The following is a 25,400-nucleotide window of genomic DNA, read 5'->3' as shown; positions in this document are numbered from 1 at the left end:
GTCTGATGTAAATATTTTTGAGATGTGTTTTTGTGTTAAATAAATTCTTTTCATTTATTTTTTTTCTTTGAATTTATGTTTCAAGGTAACTAGTTATTGTTTCCAAGGTATTAACATGCGAGATTTAGTGAAAACATGTACGCAAACATTAATATATCTGCTTCCATGCAGCTTTTAAAACACGAGTACGCAAACATGGACTTGGTTTGAAAAGTGAAATGATATTATACGCAGACATTAAAAATATCTGCTTCCATGCAGCTTTTAAAACACGAGTACGCAAACGTGAGAAGAGAGTATTACTTGTGAGTTAGGACTCTGAAAAATTTCTGGTCAGCTAAGATGGAGTAATAAATGTTTTTTTAAATTATCATTACTTTAACCATCGCATCCACAACGATAGTATTGATAACATATATTTTAGTCAAAACCTATAAGTGATAAGACTTTAAGAAAAAAATTGTGGTTACAACAACGAAATGACTGTGGATTTTTGTGGATTTTATGGATTTTTGTGGGTTTTGTGGATTTTTGTGGTTTTTTTTTGGATTTTTGTAGATTTTTGTCTATAAGGATAATAATAATGTTGGTAGAGAATTGAAACTCGACCTTACATACACTAACGTACTTTAGAAACCTACACCCGATGATAACATCCATCAGATGAAATCATGATAGCGGTCTCCACTAAATAAGATGGCGGCCTCCGCAGACATTGATGGTATATATTTTTTATTTTTTTAATAATAAATTATTTTAAAGAAAGCAGTGTAACGAAGAATTGTTACAGGAATGAGTGGGGTGTTCGATGACGATGTCATTGTAACAGAGGAGTGGGGGGGCTAGATGGTGTATTCGCAATGTAGAGGAGTGGGGTACTCGAAGCATAGGGTTTCTAAATAAAATTTTATTAAATAATATATTTGTAAATTTTATTTTAAAATTTTGATTATTTAATTTTTTATAAATTTAAAAAAAAATTCATTAAAATCGGATAGTAAATAAAGATTTTCAAGATGGCGGATGAAACTCGAAATGTCGGGATGTTCTAGAAAACAAAATGGCGGATAAAAACAAAATGGTCGCCGGAAGTGACGCAATCCAAGATGGCCGCCGGAAGTGAAGCAATCCAAGATGGCCGCCGGAAGTGACGTAATCTCAGATGACCGCCGTGGCTCCCCGGCTCCCCAGCCGTGAGCTGGTGTTCCAGGACCTACTATATATACCTACTACCCTGGACCTTGGCACACACTACTGGCATCTACTTACCACAGATGATGTCCAGTGCGCAGCGGGCCACCAGCGGGAACACATCGAAGGCTGTGCCGTCGGCGTGTCTCTGCAGCCTGCGCACCAGCACCTCGCTCTTCTCGGCCAACACCTCCACGACCCTGGACTGTGGCACACACTACCGGCCTCTACTCACCACAGATGATGTCCAGTGCGCAGCGGGCCACCAGCGGGAACACATGGAAGGCTGTGCCGTCGGCGTGTCTCCGCAGCCTGCGCACCAGCACCTCGCTCTTCTCGGCCAACACCTCCACGACCCTGGACTGTGGCGCACACTACTGGCATCTACTCACCACAGATGATGTCCAGTGCGCAGCGGGCCACCAGCGGGAACACATCGAAGGCTGTGCCGTCGGCGTGTCTCTGCAGCCTGCGCACCAGCACCTCGTTCTCGGCCAACACCTCCACGACCCTGGACTGTGGCACACACTACCGGCCTCTACTCACCACAGATGATGTCCTGTGCGCAGCTGGCCACCAGCGGGAACACATCGAAGGCTGTGCCGTCGGCGTGTCTCTGCAGCCTGCGCACCAGCACCTCGCTCTTCTCGGCCAACACCTCCACGACCCTGGACCATGGCACACACTACTGGCATCTACTCACCACAGATGATGTCCAGTGCGCAGCGGGCCACCAGCGGGAACACATGGAAGGCTGTGCCGTCGGCGTGTCTCCGCAGCCTGCGCACCAGCACCTCGCTCTTCTCGGCCAACACCTCCACGACCCTGGACCATGGCACACACTACTGGCATCTACTCACCACAGATGATGTCCAGTGCGCAGCGGGCCACCAGCGGGAACACATGGAAGGCTGTGCCGTCGGCGTGTCTCCGCAGCCTGCGCACCAGCACCTCGCTCTTCTCGGCCAACACCTCCACGACCATGGACCATGGCACACACTACTGGCATCTACTCACCACAGATGATGTCCAGTGCGCAGCGGGCCACCAGCGGGAACACATGGAAGGCTGTGCCGTCGGCGTGTCTCCGCAGCCTGCGCACCAGAACCTCGCTCTTCTCGGCCACCACCTCCACGACCCTGGACCATGGCACACACTACTGGCATCTACTCACCACAGATGATGTCCAGTGCGCAGCGGGCCACCAGCGGGAACACATCGAAGGCTGTGCCGTCGGCGTGTCTCTGCAGCCTGCGCACCAGCACCTCGCTCTTCTCGGCCAACACCTCCACGACCCTGGACTGTGGCACACACTACTGGCATCTACTCACCACAGATGATGTCCAGTGCGCAGCGGGCCACCAGCGGGAACAAATCGAAGGCTGTGCCGTCTGCGTGTCTCTGCAGCCTGCGCACCAGCACCTCGCTCTTCTCGGTGAACACCTCCACGACCCTGAACTGTGGCACACACTACTGGCATCTACTCACCACAGATGATGTCCAGTGCGCAGCGGGCCACCAGCGGGAACACATCGAAGGCTGTGCCGTCGGCGTGTCTCTGCAGCCTGCGCACCAGCACCTCGCTCTTCTCGGCCAACACCTCCACGACCCTGGACTGTGGCACACACTACTGGCATCTACTCACCACAGATGATGTCCAGTGCGCAGCGGGCCACCAGCGGGAACACATCGAAGGCTGTGCCGTCGGCGTGTCTCTGCAGCCTGCGCACCAGCACCTCGCTCTTCTCGGCGAACACCACCACGAAGTGGTGCAGGATGGAGAAGTGGAAGGCCGGCGTGATGAGCTTCCTGTGGCGGCGCCACTTCTCTCCTGCGCCAACAACACTCTTGCACTTGTCACACACCTGCTCCGCGCGCCACTCTGGTCTCATCTAACGTGCGTACATGGGCGTGCATGACGGATATATCATGCGTATACCGTATTATAATATTATCCTCTATTAATATTGCGGGAAGACCAAGGTTACGTGGTAGAGTGCAAATGTTAAAAATACTTCGTCAAATTTATAAAAATTGTTTTGTTATGGTTTGAGTTCCAAAACAGCTTCGGGCTCAGTCAGGCATTGGTGATTAAGACGGGGAAACGGAAAGTATTTGCATTTTACAGAAAGCCAGCTTTCTCAAGACCAACAGCGGTACTGCAGGTACCTACTTAAAAAAATTGGAATTTTTTTCTCGAAAAATAAGAACGCTGCTAACAATGACGCAATGCAACCTTTAACAATTGCGGTAAAATCGACCGATCTTCGCACGTCGCCATGGAGTTATCGAACCTTATTATAAATACATCTTGACTCACTAACAAGTCGCAAAGTCCTTGATATTTGTTTTCAGCGCACGCGAATATCATTGGCCTACGACTTACCAATATGATTACAACATAGACGAAACAGTGAACCATAACTCCTCATTACGTTTACAAACATGAAAAAACTACTTAGAGTTGAAAATAACGAGTTTTAAAATACCTTTGCAGAGTCACAGCGAAACAAAGTGGTACTAAAATAATTTTTTTTTTCAGTTTGTTTTACACCGTTTCCACAAATACAGTGTTTTATAAGTAAAATAACACTTACAGAAACTAGTACTTATGTGTATGAATTGTTCTAGTCAACTTTTTTACCATATGTGTTTTTTTAATCATCTTAGTATATACGAGAAAATTACAAAAGTTATTATAAATATTATAAATATTCTCAAGTAATGTAAAATAAGCGTAACAGTTTAGTATGTTAATACATTATTTCAAAAAACTTTAAAAAAATTTCAATCCTAGAATACCTTTGTGGAATAGTTTTGTAAATTAGAGATTCTGGTAAATTTATGTTTATGCAAATATTACGGTTGAAAGCCTTATTGTTACACTGACAAATTCTTCCATACATACTTGTTATTGCAGCTGTAAAGTACAATATTTTATATCATGCTCTAACTCTTAGAGGATTTAAACTATACTTCGATAAACAAATTTAAATAATTTTGTTAAATACTTTAATAAGCCTCAATAATTGTGATAGTTTATTATACATTTAAAACTAAATTTGGTAAAAAATAACAAATGCGGTTGTTGTTCTTATTTATTGATGTAGGCAGTCAGTTGTTTTACCATAATGACAGACCGTCCAGTTCGGTTTCAGGTCAGGTAATACGTTCAAATGCAGCACTCACTAGAAGATCAGGTCATGTAGTAAGTACAGACACCTAACTAACATGAGCTTTAGGGTAGAGAGTATTAATAAACGTAGCACACACACACACCTGTGCGTTATGTCGGGGAGTTTCGTACAGACGTAGCACCTATTTGAGTGTCAGGTCGTGGAGTATGTAGAAACGAAGCATTCACATGAATCTTACGACCGGAATTATGTACAGATGATACACCCCTCTGAGAGTCAGGTCGTGAAGTATGTACAGATGCACAATTAACCTGAGCGTAAGTACTGGGAGTATTTAAAGTCGATACACCCTGCTGAGCATCAGTTCAGTGAGTGTGTACGAACGCAGCATTAATTTTAGTGTCAGTAATGGGAGTATGTACAAACAATACACCTTAATGGGTGTCAGGTCAGGTAGTTAGTACAGACGTAGCATTTACCTGAGAATCAGTCCTGGGAGTACGAAGAGACGAAACACACATCGCAGTGCCAAAGCTCAGGGAGTATGTACAGACGCAGCATTTTCTGAGGGTCTGTACTGGAAGTATATACAGAAAAAAAAATAAGTTCGGACGTTTTTACAGTCGCAACTTATACCAATGTCTGAACACTGGGAGTATGTAGAGACGCATCATTCTGCTCAACATCATATTGTACACTCTGCCGATGGTTAGGTTCGGGGGGTATGTACAGATACAGCTATTACCTTAGCATCAGAACTGGTAGTATGTACAGACGCAGCAATCGAGCATCAGTACAGGGAGAATGTACATACGCAAAACCAAATGGAGCGTCATGTCAGAGAGTAAGTACAGAAAAAGCACCCACAATGGCTCAGGTCGGAGAGGATGCACTGTTGCATCACTCTCCTGCACTTCAGTACAGTGAGTAAGGTTATATGTGAGCATTACGTCAAGGAGTATGTACAAACGCAGCGTTCACCTGAGTGTCATGGATGAGGAATGTACAGACGCAGCATTCATCTGATCGTAGGGTGGTGAGTATGTACGGAGGCAGCACTCACCTGAGCTCAATACTGGGAATATATACTAGCCGAACTAATGAACGTCAGGTGATTGAGTACGAACATACGCAGCAATCACCTGAGCTTTAATACTGGGAGAATGTACGGACTATAAACCCAATTGAGTGTCAGTTCGGCCAGTATTTACAGACACATCAAATCTGAGTTCTGAGAGTATGTACAATGCGGTTCTAATGAACGTCAGGTCAGGAAGTATGTACAGACATAGCACTCACCTGATTAACAGTACTTGGAGAATGTTTACATACGATATATCCCCCTAAGCATCAGCCGAAGTGTTTGTACAGACGCAAAACTCTCTTGAACATTTCTCCTGGGAGTTAGGACTGTCAATAAACCTTATTTGAGCATCAGGTCAGGAATTATGTACAGATGCAGCATTCACTTGAGCGTCAGTACTAGGAGTATGTAAAGACTCAAAACTCACATAATCGTCAGTACTGGGAGTATGTACAGAACAGCATTCACTTGAAAATCTTTACTCCGTGTACGTACAAACGATACACCCTGCTGAAAGTCAGGTCAGGCAGTATTTTAAGACTCACCATTTACCTAACGACAAAAATGTGCACAGACGTTACATTATGCTGAGTGTCAGCCGGGGATTATGTACAATCGCAGTACTCATCTGAATTTAATACTTCAAGTTTGTACAGACGATAAACTCCGCTGAGCATCAGGTCAGAGAGTAAGTACAGACGCAGCATACACCTGGAAAATATTACGGGGATTATATTCAGAGATACTCCCCGCTGAGCTATCGGTCTGGAAAGGAGGGGGGGGGGGGTTTATGCACAAACAATGCACCACCTGAACGTGAGATCGTGTAGTATGTATAAACTCTGAAATTGATCCAAGTGTCAGGTCGGAGAGTATGTACAGATGCAGCACATACCTGAGCGTCATCGCGTAGAGGATGTACATACGCAAAACCTATCTAAGCATGTTTACGGTGAGATGTGCGAACGAAACACTTAGTTTAGTTGCAGATCGCAGTGCTTGTTCAGCAGAAGCAGGTCGGGGAGATGCACTGAACGTCATCACAGCTATGACATACAGATGCAGCACTCACCTGTGCTGGTGAGCAGACCTGTGCCTAGCCAGGGATGCAGCAGCCGGTACATGTATCCCTTCTCCAGGTGCTTGGGACTGCTCAGGAGCACCTGCGAAGCATTAAAACACTACTGCTTAGCTTCCTAATGGATGCATCTACTGTGTTTGAAGTAACTGAACCGTCTAGTTTACAATTTTATTCATTCTGCACATATTTCTATCACAAGTAATACTAACCACTTCCAATGTCTAATTGTTTTAGATACCTGCCTATTTGCGTTGTTATTTAACGGTAGTTTAAATTGGGAACAAAGGGACTGAGATTGACCCATGTTATTGTTGTGCAGGGTTTCCTGTGCCTTAAAGGACTAGCAGTTAATGATAAGTACATAAATAGTATCCCAAGAATCATGTTTTGACCATGAAAGAAAGTTAAATGTTGCAGCATCCATTGAACAATTGAGATGACTTGATGTCGATTCTTACTTGGCGCTAGAAAAAAAATTCACATGCCACTGATAATTATTAGCAGCCCCTTTGTATGGCTGAGAGCCACATTATATTTCACCTTTATGTTTTTTGATGACTATGCATTGCTAGGTTTAGTTTGACAAATCCTCTGGAGACTTCGACATTGAAGAGCATTGTGTGGTATATTTTTTCAGCTGGTCAGTTATCGCTCTCAGCCATATAAAGGGCCCGATTCTAAGCATCGGTGAAGCAGAGACATGGAAAAACAACTTTTAATTCAAACGCCAGGTAATAATCCAAATCAAGTCAATCTTAACTGTTCCTTGTCAAAAATCATGTCCAAAGCCTTGGTTTCATCAGAACCGTTTCTAATAATTTAGAAATACCGGTTGTTTCCTGCTGCTAATAGCTCTCTGCGTTTGATGGTGGAAAACAACGTTTACGATTCAAGCAGTGACATCTAGCCGCAGGCGCAGAAATATGTGTGTGATTCGCATTCATAAATGTTGTTATTTGAAATAACTAATATTTTATTAATAAGTTTATTTATCACGCTCAGCATTGTTTTAAAGAAATGTTAGTTAATTTTGTTTCCTAATTTCGTATTATAAGTTTATTTACAACATGATGAACATGAAAAAAGCATGAGTTTGATTTTTACGAAGGTTAGATATTTTTTTCATCACTGACGACAACTGAAAGTCTCGGTCATTTTTTATATATTTTACATATGGCAAATTAATAAAAAATATTTATATCTCTCTACATTAAAATGTATATTATTTTCTTGAATGTAAGAATGCCCTATTAATAGTGATCTCACGAAACATGGAAGTAAGAGGAACTACTAAACACCATCAGAAATACAATGTGTAAAAAACTGAATTATCTCTTAAAAACATTTTTCTCCTATATAATTATATTTAAAATTATGTAAAATATGTCACTTTATAATTTTTAAAACTTAGTTTTTTATTAAAAATTAAATAAAATTAAATATGTTATATGATAAAAAAGTGAATTTTCACTTACAAGTAATTTGTATAGTTCGTTAATCCAAATAATTTTTTTTTAATGTTAGTATTATTGTGTTTTATTCTGTGAAACCAAATAATAAATTTATTTATGATTTTTATAACGTCTTCATTGAGTCACTTTCATTACATGTTTATAACAAGCTCCTACCTTAAAGATGGAAATGGAGATTTTTGAATAGTCTTAGTAAGAATATAGGTAAAAAAAAAACACACAGAACGTAACACAACCTAAGTAGTGACATAATCTATATCATTCATGAATTACTTTGTCAATTCGTTACTCTACACTCATACTGAAAAACTAAAGTTATTTAAATGCTTGAACACACTGCATGATGTCAAGGCGCACTGCAGACGAGTTTAGAATTACCACGTGCGTAATAAAATGATCTATTAATCGAGGGTCAGAAGTACTGTATGGAGCATAATTAATATACATTCACCTGTCTGAAGTGACTTTCCTTGTCTGAGGGGGAGAGGCTGTAAGCGAGCTCTAGACTCTCTTTAATGCGGCATCTCAGCAAGAAACCTTGGCCGATCTCGAATAGCAATCATTCATATTTTACTGTTGCAGCTTAAAACCATGAATGTAATAATGTCCTTTAAAAAGTGATTTCAAGACAAATGAGAGCAAGAAAAACTATTAAAAACCATAAAAATTCAATGTGTTATAAACTTAATTATCTTGTAATAGAACGGACAATTATTGGCATATCATAATATATATGCACAAATATTTTCGATTCTTGACAAAAAAAAGTCATAGCTTTATACTGTAAGGGACTTTTATAAACATAGAAAAATCGTCTATTTAATTAAAACATTGTACATATATGGTGTGATTATTGTAATGATGAGATAGTATACTATATGCAGAGGACAGAAACGATTTTAATTTCAGAATGTTTACTATGTTATAAGGCTGTAATTTTATTTTGTTTAACAAACTGCTTCACATCACCGGAATTGTAAATAGGAGTATTCACTGTCTTGAATACGTACTTCTTCACTTTGTCCAAGAACGGACACTGTTTACCATACACTTAGTGAGCCACAAGTTATATTTTAATGATCGATACTTTAAAAATTCATCTGTAAGCTGATTGATTTTGTTCTGTTTGATATTATCCAAAAAGTACAAATATATGTTGACTCAATAAATTTATTTAGATAATAATTATTATCTTTTAACATTCCTCGAAATGCAGATTTCGCCAAGTGGAATCCATTATCATTTACCTGTAATGCACCCAATAGAGTCTTAGGTTTAGATTCAAGTTCAGGCATTATTGCATTTGGTTGCTGATCATGTGTTTTTGAACTTGTATCAGGGACGTCGGAACAATGATGGGGGGGGGGGGGGCAGCAAGGGCGAGTCGCCCCCGTGCTGTTATGCATGGGGGGGGGCGAGAGTAGCATTTCACCCCCCTCCTTTTCCCAGAATAAATGTTTGGTCCTAGTAGTATTTTTCTCAACCAGCAGTTAACAAATGTTGCATTGGTGATCACATTGATTAGAAAATCAAATTTATGATTGTCAATATACTGTAAAATAATTGCAAATTCCTAGATGGTATTTTATTTAAATTGTACTACATCTACCGTCAGAGTATCAAGCCTCATGGCCCAGAACAACAGAACAGCGATTTTTCGAGAGGTCGAGATCTAGGGATAAGCCGCATTTAACGTAGCTGTTATATTTTAACCGTTATCAAACAATAACAGTTACATTATTGTATAATATTTTGTAAATATTATTTTTTAAGATAATCTCCATATTTTAATCAAAATGTGTGTACTTAGTTAAGTTATTTATATATTAAATATTATAGCATTAAGCACTCGTGTAGTAAGAACAAATCTTCGTCTTGTTATAACATCATAACAGCATTCACTTTTAATATGAGTTCTCCCAGAATTCTCAAATAACAGTTATACAATAACGGTTTAAATGTCCTGTTATTCACTAAGAACTGTTACGGAAATAACTGTTACAGAATAATAACTATTTAGAATATTTAGATCACCACTACGAGCCTTTCTTTTCGGCCCTCCACCAAGCAGTTGCACACTGCGCTATCTCTCGACTATTAATGCAACTAATACGCCAACTCTCCTCCCGCGTTATCGCTCCTCGCTTTACCATGCCATTACATGGCGCTGCAAATGGCAAAGGTTTCATTTGTTCATTTTCTGTGTATACGACTAAGCCAATGTGAGTGAGATTGCTGAGATTTGTATGAGGTTGACGCTAATTTTCTTTTATTTGTGTTATTGTGTTTAAGATCGGAATACTCCTTGGGAAGAAACTCTTAGAAATAGGTCAGTAAGGTACAGAACACATGTTGGTGCTTATGGAAAACAAATTGTGGTAGATATGTTTTAAAAATTTCCAATCACTATTTCTTACTATATTGTTTAAAATTGTGTACTTTTAAGTAAAAAAAATACGTGCTCCAAATAGCCCCACGATGTACGGATTTTCATGCTGTCGCAGTGTTTTCATTAATAATTATTTATCAGGAAATGAGTTAACTAAAAAAAAAATTTATTTAATATTGTTACGATTTACCGCGGGTTCGTAAAGGATAGCCCAATTAATAGATTTTATTTCACACACACAGTTTTATTTATTACCAATACTTGTCACTTACAAATTGTCTTCTAAATTGGCAGATAATTAGTTACACGTAAAAAAGGTCAATTCCCCAGTCACCCGTTTCACACACCTCGCTGGACAGCACTTCCGGCGCAACTCTCGCCGCAGCACCCCTCGTGGGTCTCCGCCGCGGGACTCCGTCGCCGCACTCCGCCGCCGTCACACCCTTCGCCGAGATCCCACACGACGACTCACTCGCAACTTCGCCCGGGACTCCACCGCGCCCGCGACTCTATCGCCCGGAACCTCCCGACTCCACTGAACTCACTCACTCCCTGCCCTGGAACCTTCGTCCAGGGATTTCGCCACTCTGCCGCACCCGCGGCACTTTCGCCCGGAGACTCCGCCGCGGGAGAACTCCCCACTGAACTCCTCTCGAAGGTCGGCCCAACCTCCTTATATAACCCTTGGGTTCCCGTCCAGAACAATCGGGCATGTCTCCGAGATATCGCGCGACCTTCGACGTCGAAATGCCCAGAAACGCGTCGTGAGTCCTCGAAGGACGTGGCGGCTGCTCAAAGAACGCCGATAAACTCAACAAGCATCGGGTTCCCACAAAACGCGCCGATTAACATGTCTAAGTCTTTTATTCCGCAGTGCGGCCTCTTTTAAGTAACTCGATCTGAGGCAGGTGCGCGCTGCGACGATCAGGATGTTGCGAGACAGTATGACACGAGATACCAGGGAGAGGATGCGGGTGGAAGGGGGGCGCAGACAGGCCGAACGAGCACGGCGATGCCAAGCACTGCAGCCAAGCGCGATCGTAACATTGCTCCCTCCTTAAACCTGTTCGTCCCGAACAGGTAATGCATCTCCTCCTGGATGTCCCCATGCTACTCGAAGTTTAGGCCTCCTGCCTTTCCTCCATCGCGGGCTGTACAGTCTCACCAGATAACCCTCTCTCTCATTAGATGTAGCTTCTCTTGTCACCCGGCGACACTTCTGCGTCGCAGATGCCCCATGTCGTTCAGCCAGCTGCCCGAGACGGGCTGACCTATGCCTTGGACGGACCCGATACTCTTGAGTGCATTGCTTATTGCCTTCCAACAGTTTCCTTGATCCTTCCCTATTTCTCTCCATTTCTTCTCTCGCAGCTACTTGTTCGCACAGCATTTCTTCCCGGCTCTTCTTCGTCTCTTCTTGGTTACTCGTGCCCTCTTGGTTCTTCTGTGTCTCACCTGGACTGCACTTAGTTTCTCCTTGTACCCTCTTCATGACTCCTTGTGTTCTCATTTTCTCTTCTCGGTATTTCTTCCCCTGTTCTTGGTCTTTCTTCACCTCTTCTTGGTCTTCCTGAGTCTCTTCTTGGTCTTTCTTCGTTTCTTCTTTGCACTTCTCTGTCTCTTCTTGACTCTCTTCTCGGCTTTTCTTCAGCTTTTCTTGGCATTTGCCCCTCTCTCTTTCGTCTTTCTTCGTTTATTCTTTGCAATTCTCTATCTCTTCTTGACTCTCTTCTCGGCCTTTCTTCAGCTTTTCTTGGCATTTTCCTCTCTCTCTTTCGTTTATCTTCATTTCTTCTTTTTCAATGTTCCTTACTTTGTAACTCATCATCACTACTTCTGTTCTTTTCTTCAGCTCTTCTTTCATCTTCATGTCCTGGCTAATTTCCTCTTCGCTCTTCTCTTCGCTGTTCCCCTCTAGGCTGGTCTCCTCTTCGCTGGTCTTCTCTTCGCTGTTATTCTCTTCACTGGTCTTCTCTACACTGGTCTTCTCTTCGCTGGTCTTCTCGTCGCTGGTCTTCTCTTAGCTGGTCTTCTCTTGGCTGGTCTTCTCTTGGCTGGTCTTCTCTTGGCTGGTCTTCTCTTCGCTGGTCTTCTCTTCGCTGGTCTTCTCTTTGCTGATCTTCTCTTGGCTGGTCTTCTCTTGGCTGGTCTCCTCTCCGCTGGTCTCCTCTCCGCTGGTCACCTCTCCGCTGGTCTCCACTCCGCTGGTCTCCTCTCCGCTGGTCTCCTCTTGGCTGGTCTCCTCTTCGCTGGTCTTCCCTAGGCTGGTCTCCTCTTCGCTGGTCTTCTCTTCGCTGTTCTTCTCTTCTCTGGTCTTCTCTAAACTGGTCTTCTCTTCGCTGGTCTTTTCGTCGCTGGTCTTCTCTTCGCTAGTCTTCTCTTGGCTGGTCTTCTCTTGGCTGGTCTCCTCTTCGCTGGTCTTCTCTAGGCTGGTCTCCTCTTCGCTGGTCTTCTCTTCGCTGTTCTTCTCTTCACTGGTCTTCTCTAAACTGGTCTTCTCGTCGCTGGTCTTCTCTTCGCTGGTCTTTTCTTGGCTGGTCTTCTCTTGGCTGGTCTTCTCTTGGCTGGTCTTCTATTGGCTGGTCTTCTCTTGGCTGATCTTCTCTTGGCTGGTCTTCTCTTGGCTGGTCTTCTCTTCGCTGGTCTTCTCTTGGCTGGTCTCCTCTCCGCTGTTATCCTCTCCGCTGGTCTTCTCTTGGCTGGTCTCCTCTTCGCTGGTCTTCTCTTGGCTGGTCTTCTCTTCGCTGGTCTTCTCTTCGCTGGTCTTCTCTTGGCTGGTCTCCTCTTGGCTGTTCTTCTCTTGGCTGTTCTCTTCCAGGTTTATCTTCATTTCGGTCTTCTTTTCATTCTTCATTTCTTCCTGGCCATTCTTCATTTCATTCTGATCCTTCTTCATTTCCTCTAGGCTATTGTTTGACCCGCTCTTCGTTTCTTCATGATGGTCCTTACCCACATTATTTTCACACTTCACTTCTTTCGCAGAGTTCTTCATACTGGTTATCCATGTCCTCATGTCATTCACCATTTATTCCAGGATAACCCTTATCTTCCTGATATCTTATACATTTAACTCTTCAGCAGCCATCTCTTTCTAAAGCATTTACTAATTAATCAACCTAAATAATTTTTTCTAATACTGTTCTTAATTTTAAATGACCTAGCCGAACCTTATTAAACTAACAATATCTCTCTTACATTTAAAACTAACACTGACTACAGTATACTCAAACTAACTCTAGAAAATTTCAAATTCACTAAAGTTCTAAACACTAACTATATTCTCGTAAACTAAATTATATCCTTAATTTTTATTCTAATACTCTAACTAAATCCTAAATCTATTAATTAGGGCTATCCCACTTCTGACACCAAAATGTTACGATTTACCGCGGGTTCGTAAAGGATAGCCCAATTAATAGATTTTATTTCACACACACAGTTTTATTTATTACCACTACTTGTCACTTACAAATAATCTTCTAAATTGGCAGATAATTAATTACACGTAAAAAAGGTCAATTCCCCAGTCACCCGTTTCACACACCTCGCTGGACAGCACTTCCGGCGCAACTCTCGCCGCAACACCCCTCGTGGGTCTCCGCCGCGGGACTCCGTCGCCGCACTCCGCCGCCGTCACACCCTTCGCCGAGATCCCACACGACGACTCACTCGCAACTTCGCCCGGGACTCCACCGCGCCCGCGACTCTATCGCCCGGAACCTCCCGACTCCACTGAACTCACTCACTCCCTGCCCTGGAACCTTCGTCCAGGGACTTCGCCACTCTGCCGCACCCGCGGTACTTTCGCCCGGAGACTCCGCCGCGGGAGAACTCCCCACTGAACTCCTCTCGAAGGTCGGCCCAACCTCCTTATATAACCCTTGGGTTCCCGTCCAGAACAATCGGGCATGTCTCCGAGATATCGCGCGACCTTCGACGTCGAAATGCCCAGAAACGCGTCGTGAGTCCTCGAAGGACGTGGCGGCTGCTCAAAGAACGCCGATAAACTCAACAAGCATCGGGTTCCCACAAAACGCGCCGATTAACATGTCTAAGTCTTTTATTCCGCAGTGCGGCCTCTTTTAAGTAACTCGATCTGAGGCAGGTGCGCGCTGCGACGGTCAGGATGTTGCGAGACAGTATGACACGAGATACCAGGGAGAGGATGCGGGTGGAAGGGGGGCGCAGACAGGCCGAACGAGCACGGCGATGCCAAGCACTGCAGCCAAGCGCGATCGTAACATTATTATGCACAAATTGTAACTTTATTTTTTTTTTGTATCTCATCACTTAAAATGTTGAATTATTATAAGGCTTAAAACTTGAAATGATCCAAATAGACACCCTTTACCATATAATCGTTAAGTTCCGTCCCCTTAAGCCTTTCTGTGTACAACCGTGAAAAGTAAAACCCTCACTTTACTTTTTTTTACCTGTAAGTGAAGAATGTTTTACGGCCTTTTAAGAACAATGAGTGGTGACATGATGTGGATATAAAGTAACGCCTTGTCTTTTATTAATTTTTTTTGGAGGTAGACCTATATATATTAGGCTTATATTTACTACTTAAAAAGCAAAAAAAAAATACTATTTAATTACAATTATTCCATAATTTTCAATAAATAATTATATTTATAATTGTTTACAGAAGTCAGGAAAACGGCTCACGCTCGATTCATGGTTGTCAAACCCAAAGAGGACTAAACAGCTCCATGGTAACAGTCATGAACATTTAAATTCCAGTCACAGTTCTCCATCTCCAAGTTGCTCGTCCAAAGTTAATGAAACTGTTCTAGAGCACAACTTGTCCCCTGGTAATGTGTGCCACCCCACTGACACAGCTCTTGATCTCCATTCGAAAGATGAAGTCATCGAAACTACTGCCAGTGCATCACCTAAAAATTTACATTTCTCGCCCGAAAGTGATGTTGGATTTAAAAATCCTTGTACTTCGCACGATAACTGTCTCCACTCGAAAGCTGCAGCTGAAATCATACATTTTCGTCCTGCCCCAGGATATAAGTTCCCAAGAACAAATTACAGGCCTTGCCTAAGTTCATGGTTTGACACGTTCAAGTGGCTACATTACGATGTGGGAAAAGGTAGTGTTTTGTGTTTCATGTGTGTTCAGGCAGTTAAATTTCAGAAACTGTCAGACTCAGAGTTTAGAGGAATTGAAACCACATTTATTTGCAATGGCTTTAAAAACTGGTAAAAAGCAATTGAAAGGTTTAGATCACATGAAAAGAGCTCTTTTCATTTGAAATCAATTCACTACATGATCCAGAAAGAGAAAGGCACACCAGTCATCATCTTGATCAGTACCAAGTCAGAAGCAGAACAGAGGCAAGCCCGCTCTGTGTTGAAAACAATTATCAGCTCAATAAGATACCTAACACGAAGTGGCCAAGCTTTGAGAGGAGGATCGGAATCTGAGACAGGTAATTTATACAGACTGCTACAAGAAAAATGTGATGTCCCTGGTCTTAAGGAATGGTTAGAAAAGAGGGACAAGTGACATTCAAAATGAAATTATTGTAATCATGGCTCATGCTTTGCAGCGTAACTTAGTAGAAGAACTGAAAAAAAATGAATACTTGGGTTTGATTGCTGATGACACAACCGATGTAAGTGTACATTAGCAGTTTTCTATATGCTTGCGGCATACTGAAAACGATTCACTTTCTGTATCAGAAACATTCATTGGTATGTATTTCTTGCCAGATAGCAAGTCCGACACTTTGTACTCCTCAATTAAAGATATGTTTGTTAGATTAGGGTTGGACATATCAAAATTAAGAGGACACTGTTTTGATGGCGCTGCAAACATGGTGTGCAAAAACAACTTTCTGCTGAAAATCCTAAATCCATGTTTGTACATTGTACAAATCATTCATTGGATTTAGCTCTAAAAGAATTGGCAAGACAATCGGAAATTATCTGTGACGCATTGGGTATCATAAAAAATGTATCCACCATCATACTGGAATCTTCTAAGAGGAAACAAATTTACGAAAACATCATGCTGTACCAAGCATCCAGTGATGAAAATAGTGTAAACGTAAAGACTGAAAGAAAAGAGTTCAGCAGTTTATTGGCTTTGTGTCCGACAAGATGGGCAGTTCGATGCAAGTCGATGCAGAGATTTTTGGACAACTACAAACGGACGGAGGAAAAATTAGTTCGTATTTTGGAAGAACCAAGTTCACTCAGAGATGAGCGAAGGTCAACAATAAAGGGATACATTTTGTTGATAAAGAAATTTGAAACTGTGTTAGGTATAAAGATAGCACTGGAAATTTTGAGTCCTTGCGAAGAACTTGCAAAATCACTCCAGAATTCAAGTTTTACTGCACCTGGAGCAAAGAGAGCTGCTGAAGTTTTGATTACTACTCTTGAACATAAGCGCAGTGAGGAGGAGTTCAACATAATTTGGGAATCTACCGAAACCAGTGAACTTGATTTAAAACTTCCTCTTCAACCACGGACCAGGTGGCCACCTAAAAGACTAGAGCATTCTGAATCCCCATCTGTCCCAGCTGAACTCAGCGCAAAATGTAAAATGCGGAAATCTTACTATGAGGTGATTGACTGCCTTACATCTGAACTGCGTCGTCGATTTTGCCAGGAAAGTATAGATATTATGATTCAGCTTGAATCTATTTTGAAAGCAAGATCACCTTCCCTAAGTAAAACAGAACTAAAACATAAGCTAAAATATGAAGACGATTTTGATTTTGACAAACTGTGCGCTCAGTTGACAATGTTGTCAAGTATTGTCGATGAAAATGAGAGGTCCGTAACTAGTATTGTGAAAAAACTTAAGACTCAACCAGAAGCTGTAAGGAATCTATTTGATCAGGTCACGCGTTTGTTAACTTTGTTGTTGTCAGTTCCCGCATTATCAGCTACAGCGGAGAGATCTTTTAGTGCCCTGCGACGTGTGAAAACATATTTACGCTCAGTAATGTCACAAAAGAGATTAACACATTTATTGCTTTTGCACATTCACAGTGAAAAGACAAGCTGCTTAAAACTTGAAACCGTAATGAAAGAATTCATTTGTAAAACCGCCGAAATGAAGTCTGTTCGGTTTACCGTAAAACAAATACAAGTTACTTTATTATAAAAGAAATGCATATTGTCATAGTTGTTATTATGTGCGTTAATTTCTCAAGTTCAATTTTATTTTTTTGAGTGAAATATAGTGATAATACGGATGGTTACGCAACTCAACCATCAAACTCCGGCAGGGTATGAATTACGAAAGTTCAAGATTAAAATACCATTTTTCCATAAATAAATATTAAGAGAATAAAACTTTCAAAAATCTTATTTAGGCGCTAATATTTTTACCCACATACATTATACACATATGTATTTTTGTTTCATGTTTACAAAAAAAATACTCTGCCGAAATTTATTGGTTGAGTTTCAGAAAGCCTAACATTCTGTACACATGATTGCAGTGCTCTGTATGGTGTGTGACATTTAAGTAGGACCTACTGTAATGGCTAAAGGCTATATTCATAACAAAAAAAGTGAACATAACTGTGAAATATTATATTAGGTTTGTAATTATTATGGTGAAAATAGATATAAAACTTGTTAGTTTAAGATAATTTATTGAACCTAAAAATTATTTACAGAAATGTGTTATTTTTATGTGACAGAAGCAATGTGAAAGTGAAAAGATAGTTGTAAAGTGAATTTATGTAAGTGAAATGTTAAAATATGAATGTCTAATTACTGTGAAGTAAGCCCTATATCTCACTAAAATTTTTGTATATTACTAGTTTTTTTTTTTTAATTGTTATATTTTGTAAATAGTGGTTTTGTGTGAAATTGCTATAGTTGTCATGAATTAATGAAATTGAGGACAGTAATTGATTAGAGTTATATAATTAGATATGTATTTCAAAAATTAACAATTTCTGTATCTAAATATTTTCTAGAACCAGTACGAATCAGTTATATTTTCAGATCTAATTTTTCAGGGATAAAATATTGCAGTATTTTCCTGGAAATAGAGCCATACATAATAATATTATTTTCTTTAAATGTTCAAATTACGATACTGAAATTAATTATTTATAAGATTTTTAAGATTAATTTCTTAAATTTATTTATTAGCAGTTGATAAACTTAATTACACTTGGATTTCAGTCCGCTGGAACTCATATCGTAGTAGTTTTAAATGTAGAAACATATTATTTAAGTTGAAAAATAAAAATTCAGTACAAATTGTATTTTGAATAATCCTAGAAATAATATGTTCAAGCTACCAATGTTCACAGGTTAAGGAACCAAAAAAATATCTATTGACATTAATTTCCAAGACCGAAGCTAATGGGTTATCACATGAGTTAGATTATTTGACACCCACTACCCACGATATTTTAATCCATATTTAATACATAATACGTCATCAAATTCTTGGAATGGTATATTTAATATTTTGGTTCAGAAACTGATTAAATAGTACAATTTTGCATCTAAAATTCCAAATTTTTCCGGGGGAGGACCCCCGGACCCCCCGCTGTAGGACAGAGGTAAGTGTAATACATCTTTTCGCCCCCCCACTCATGAAAACGTTCCGACGTCCCTGGCTTGTATGCATACGAGTCTCCAATCTAAAGCGAAGAGTCGAAATGTCTGCAGGTAGTTTCACATTAAGTGAACGAACTTCACCTTTACGGTTTTTTGCGTGCCGTCTGAAACTCTCAATAGGATAATAAAATGACTAACAAAATAAAAAATACAAAAAAAAATATCTCAAATCACAAAAAAGCTTCTGCCAGCTTGTGAACTTCACATTTGTACAGAAAGAATATAATTCTAGTACAAACAAGAATTGTTTATTTTTATATTTTAGTTTTTATAGCTATTTGTATTTTTTTAATTTTTATAAATTTTTTAGTTTTTACAGATTTTGTTTCAGAATAACGTGCGTTAGTTTTCTTTGTGTGCTCCTGATAATACCTGCCAATATTTTGATGGTATCTTCTGTGTGCTCCTGATTAATCGGGTTAATATTTGGTTGGTTTTCTTTGATGATGTTCTCCGAGTGCTTCTGTTCATTTATGAGGAATCATTCTCTACCTAAAAAAATTTGTACTTAATGAACTATGCAATTTTATTCTGAGTTACATTTAATTAATGAATTACTGTTACTAAATCAGCACTTACTATAGTTTTATTAAGCGTAATTCAAATTACAAAAAAAATACTCAGCCCAATAATATGCCTTGAAACAGCTGAGAAACATTGACATGCAGGACGAACTTCCTCCTCCTTAATACCTAGCGAAGTTCTTCTCTTGCGATCATAGGTGAGCATCCCGCATCCCACATAAAAAATAAATCACATTTACCTCAACACAACACATGGCGATATCTGTTGGCAAGAATCGGGACTACATGCAGCAAGTTATTTTGCATAAGATAAATTAACTCTCACAGTTGAATGGTGTCAAAGACAGTTAAAGCTATTTAGTCTCGTCGCCTTGTAGAAATGTAGTCTAGCAGAATTTTAGCCTCAGAGACTTGTAGCCTAGAAACCCTGTAGCCTTGTAGCCTCGTAGTTTTGGAGCCTTATAGCTTCGTAGTCTTGTAGCCTTTTAGTCATGTCATGACTTTAAAGCAGTTAGGCCAAGACAGTCAGAGCCAAGTAAAGTTTGAAACAATGAACTTGGGGCCAATGAAGTTTGGAGACAATAACTTATGAAACCAATGACATTTGGAGCCAAATATTGTTGGTGTTAGAGCTTTGAAACCAGTGACAATTGGAGCCAAAGATTTTGGGAGCTAATGACTGAAATCAAAGACTGTTTAAGCCAACTAATTTGAAGCCAATGACTGTTGGATCCAATGACGTTTGGAATAAAAGACCGTTTGGAGGCATCGTATTATTCTGAATTGAAAATACGTGAAAATTGACATCCTTCTCGTTAAAAGTACGTGTATATGCCTGCCTGTATTATCGTATCCTACTGATAAGATCGTATCCCTGCGATGAGATCGCATCCTTGTGATGAGACCATATCTCTGCGATGTGATTGTAGCCATGTGATGATATCGTATCCTACCAATTTCAAATTTCTTATTAATGCGTGTCCTGTTCGTTAACTATGCTTCCTTTTTCAATGTGGTTTGGACTTGCAGAATGATGTAAATGTTTCGTGTTTTGATCGCATATTATTCCAGCGACCATGAGTATATACAAGCGAGAACTTGACGATGAGAATCTCAGTGGTTTACTGGCTACAGTGGCGTGATGATCACCTAGTTTGTCTCATCTGGTGCATAAGTAAATGATTACCTGTTCTTGTAAACTAGATGGCATATTTGTCATCTTTAACGTCGAACTGGATGGACTACGAGCATAAATATCGATTCATCACTTATATTGGAGACTTGTATGCGTTCAAGCACAAAAACAGAGGTTGAGCAATAGAATTATATGAGGCCTGGACATGAATCTTTGCCTAAGTTTGTGCTCGTGCATTACAAGTAAATGATAACGGATTCCACCAGTTAAAATGTGCTTTTCGTATAACGTTGAAATACTAATTTTATCTTATATGTTTAATGATTCGAAATACATTTGTACTTTTCTTGAAGATATCAGACAGAAAATTTGCAATCAGTTTGCGATGAAATAGCTAAATACTGACGTTTAACATATAACTTGTGGTTGGACCGTGTATGTGGTAAATAATTTCCTTTGGAGGACAAAGTGAAGAAGTTTGCATTCAAGACAGTAAGAATTTAATTTTACAATTTCGGCGATGTAAATAAGTCTGTTAAACATTGTATCCAGAAACTGTCGGGAAGAAAAAGACTATGTAGGCAAAGGATCTAGTTGGTCTCTATCTTCAGGAAACCGATTGGAGCTAAGAAATAATTAGTTCAAACCAATGCAGAACTAAATGTTTATAAGATAGTTAAATTTCGTAAGTGTTCCTGTATTAAAATATATATGATATAATAAATTGTTTTAGTAAGAAATTGTTTTTAACCGGTTTATGTTAAATTTATGTGATATTAAAAATTTGTTTTGCATTGAACAAAGTTCGAACCTTGGACAGTAATGCATCGGTTCAATCAGTAAATGACTAGTTCTTACGAAATTGAGAAAAATTAATTTTCAAAATATAAAAAATACATAATTTGCTTTTAAAGACAACTTTTGTATTTAATACAAAGTACACCTTACCTCAACCGATTATGTGGTCCCAACATTTCTCTTTTTAATGAAAATAGTATGGAAATGAAAAATATCAATTATGAGGAAATGATTATATAGGTGAGGGAATGAGGTTTTTTATATTATTGTTTAATTAACATTAAATTCAAATAAAAATTATCAGCTTTTTTTTAATCATGAATTTATTTTTACAAAAACTCGTTTTTTAACATTTTAATATATATATATATATATATATATATTTCTTTTATTTACTGAGATATATAATATTTTATTGTTATTCCCTCATAAATTCTCATTCACTCATTACTAATTTTAATTAGGTAATGATAGTGAGGGAATGATAAATTCGAACATAGCCTACAAAAAATGGTTGTGCATAACCTCAAAATAAATTGCAACTTAAGGCAAGTTGTTTACTCCTCAAAACATGTAAAACAATATTAAAATTATTGGAAAATAAAATAATTATCTTGTTCAAATTTCAGGTAAAGGAATGATGCATAAAAATGAATAATTTAAATAATGAAACGAAAATTAGTTGACTGAAATAGGTACATCTCTTCGCGCCATACAACAATGCTGATGTGGTTACACTGGCAGTACTACCAACTACAAAATTTTATAAGCACGACAATATACTATGTAATTCAAAAGTACAAAACAAGTATTAATAAAAATGTGAGGGAATTATATTTATTTGGGGACCCAGATAAAAGTTAAATATTATAATGATTTTGCTATATAATGCATAGAATATTTACTGTAGAATACAGTATTTTTAAAGAAATTAATGATATCAAAATTATTATTTTCATAAAACAAAATTAATTAATGATATATCATTGTAATATTGAGAATGAGACACGATGACGGAATGATATTTAAAGTATTCAGTCAACTGCCATTTTTTATTTTGAGATGAGTACACTAAAATTATGTATGGTTCGAGTAGCTATAATTGTACAGTTTTTTAAAAAAATACAAATCTTGTGACATGATGATTATAACACATAAAACTGAGTGTGGACACGATTTTCGTAAATTTCTGAGAACCCGTCAAATATATAAGATATTTTGATGTATTTTGGTATTTTTTCCCGAATTTATAGCTAAATAAATACATATTTCCAAGATGGCGTACAAATGTAAACATTGTGGCGCCACAGTAATAATAAATTATTACTGCACTCTAGTAGGTAAAAATTAAACTAATATGGTGGTAGCCCACCTTAGCAGACGTAACAAGATGGTGGCCTCCATCAAACGAAACAAGATGGTGGATATGACGAAATACTAGCTGAATATATACATACCCTGGCATTAGTGGTGGGAGGTCGGTATACCGGCGGTTTCAATTGAGGATGGATATCATAACCATTTTTATTTTTATTTTGTCCTTACCAGAATCGAACCAAGGACTCTAAGAGGTAAGCGTTTTTTATTAAAATTTTATTAAAATTTGCAAATTTTTCATTAATTTTTAAATTTTTTTCCTGATTTTCTAGCTAAATAATTACGGATTTTCTAGTTGGCGGTCGTGACGTCTCAATATACGATGTCAAAGTGTTTATATATTGATATTATGAATAATTTTGTAATAAAGTTAAGAATTTTTCAGGTTTCTATAGCTTAAAAATTAATTTATTTTCAAGATGGTGGCCGTAACGAAAATTTAAAAGATCTGGAATTCATGATGGTGACCGTAACGAAACCATGACTGTGGTCGTAAAGAGACATGCGACATTTCTAGAAACCAAGATGGTGACCGTAACCAAATCTGCAACTTTTAAAAAATATATATATTTGCATTAAAATTGTACTAACGTAATTTTTTAGTTTTAAAATTTTTCCGATTTTCTAGCATAAAAAATACGCATTTTCAAAATATGCTGGCTTAACGAAATTGATTGCTACATTAAAGAGTGGGGCATTCGATTTATTTATGGCTGACATGGCATCCAAATCTAATAGCTTAGGGTGGCTTGTAAGTATGAATTCTTAAGCCAATTTACGAACTTTTCAAGCCGTGTTCATTTTTGAGCAACCAAACGGGTCATTTACACTCAAAACGTGACATTTTTTCGAAGTACAGGCATTTTTCATTTTTCTATTTTTTCTTGAGATGTTTTGACCGATTTTTCTCCAAAATACTGGAAATTTTGGTAGATTAAGGTGATTTTTGGGCAAAAATTAAAGGCCAAGGTTAAATTAAAAATTCACGGTCAACCAATATGGTTGCCATGACGTCATAATTCGAGATGGCGTTCGACATCTCCGGCACTATCGCCGAAGACCGGTGCAGGAAATATTTTTCTATACTAATGACATCCTTGCGGCTACTGTGATAATTCGTTTGCATTTTCCTATGATGCACGATGACACGAGAAGTAAATGTACGAAGAATCGTTCTCGTATGAAGTTTCGCTGTGATTGGTGTCATGTGTGGTTTGCTCGTATTGATAGTTTGAGACGACACGCGAGACTACACGACGTGCTGCTGTGCTAAAGCTAGATGAAGCATGTAATGATGTTCACTAAGACGATGTGCGTGAAGCAGCGCTGCTGTTCTAAAGCTAGATGAAGCATGTACTGATATTCACTATGTAGATGAATGTAAAGCAGTGCTGGTGTGCTAAAGCTAGATGAAGCATGTACTGATATTCACCTAGACGAAGAGTGTAAAGCAGCACTGGTTCGCTGAAGCTAGATGAAGCATGTACTGATATTCACTATGTAGATGAATGTAAAGCAGCGCTGCTGTGCTAAAGCTATATGAAGCATGTACTGATATTCACTAAGACGACGAGCGTGAAGCAGCGCTGCTGTGCTAAAGCTAGATGAAGCATGTACTGATATTTACTAAGACGACGAGCGTGAAGCAGCGCTGCTGTGCTAAAGCTATATGAAGCATGTACTGATATTCACTAAGACGACGTGCGTGAAGCAGCGCTGCTGTGCTAAAGCTATATGAAGCATGTACTGATATTTACTAAGACGACGTGCGTGAAGCAGCGCTGCTGTGCTAAAGCTATATGAAGCATGTACTGATATTTACTAAGACGACGAGCGTGAAGCAGCGCTGCTGTGCTAAAGCTATATGAAGCATGTACTGATATTCACTAAGACGACGAGCGTGAAGCAGCGCTGCTGTGCTAAAGCTAGACGAAGCCAGCTGGCAGAGCGGTGCAGGGCGGAGTGGACGGACTCACCTCGAGGTACTCCGGGTCGCTGATGTGCACTACAGGCATGGGGCCGACCCAGCTGCGGAAGATGGGCGCGTACTTCCGGTTGCGCTCCAGGAGAGCCTCCAAGAACCCTGCGACAACAACCACGTCTCTGGCAGAAGACTGCGTCCTTCGCTGGGGAGGTCACAAGACAGCGAATTATGCACCATTATATTTGTTTCAGTTTAACGACCTTGTCTTTACATAAAACATAACAGTTTCAATTGTATGAACTATACATACCCGTTTATTCTACAGTAAAGTTTAAAATACGTTGCTCACATGTTAGGAGCGATAGAACAAAACTTAAAAGCACAAGTCACAGTAAAATTAGTGCTCGAAACTCAGCCTGTGAGACGCTCGAAAGAATTTTTTGCTACTAGTATATAAATGGCGATTCGGGAAAAATGTATTTCTTATAGGACTACGGCTAGGTGGCTGGTTGGCTAGCCAATCGTCAGGAATCGGCCATGTTCGTAGTTTTACTATGATCGTGGTTTATGATCAGAACTTTGGTTTGGCAGCCATTTTGAATGAAGCTTCATCAGCCATCATGATATCCATCATATTTACAAATCTGTAATTATTTAGCTGATTTGGAAAAATTTTCC

General features: G+C 39.5%; 1 protein-coding gene across 1 annotated transcript in view; it reads right to left on the bottom strand.

Annotated features, from left to right (window-relative positions):
• Window positions 1-25,400, bottom strand: part of LOC134539890 (cytochrome P450 4C1-like) — a 158,661-nt gene that overhangs the window by 84,944 nt on the left and 48,317 nt on the right. The window contains exons 3-15 of the mRNA XM_063382239.1: window positions 24,775-24,881; window positions 6,485-6,575; window positions 2,837-3,022; window positions 2,680-2,801; window positions 2,523-2,649; window positions 2,366-2,416; window positions 2,209-2,285; window positions 2,048-2,148; window positions 1,895-2,016; window positions 1,738-1,814; window positions 1,584-1,707; window positions 1,427-1,503; window positions 1,270-1,396 (exon numbers count right to left, since the gene is read on the bottom strand). Coding sequence (XP_063238309.1) covers window positions 1,270-1,396; window positions 1,427-1,503; window positions 1,584-1,707; window positions 1,738-1,814; window positions 1,895-2,016; window positions 2,048-2,148; window positions 2,209-2,285; window positions 2,366-2,416; window positions 2,523-2,649; window positions 2,680-2,801; window positions 2,837-3,022; window positions 6,485-6,575; window positions 24,775-24,881 — 1,389 coding nt within the window. The remainder of the gene's footprint in view (window positions 1-1,269; window positions 1,397-1,426; window positions 1,504-1,583; window positions 1,708-1,737; window positions 1,815-1,894; window positions 2,017-2,047; window positions 2,149-2,208; window positions 2,286-2,365; window positions 2,417-2,522; window positions 2,650-2,679; window positions 2,802-2,836; window positions 3,023-6,484; window positions 6,576-24,774; window positions 24,882-25,400) is intronic.

The sequence above is a fragment of the Bacillus rossius genome, chromosome 16 (genome assembly GCF_032445375.1).
Source record: "Bacillus rossius redtenbacheri isolate Brsri chromosome 16, Brsri_v3, whole genome shotgun sequence".
In the NCBI taxonomy this organism is placed as follows: Eukaryota; Metazoa; Arthropoda; class Insecta; order Phasmatodea; family Bacillidae; genus Bacillus; species Bacillus rossius.
Note: the sequence above shows the minus strand (reverse complement) of the source record. Positions and strands in the feature narration are given on the sequence as shown.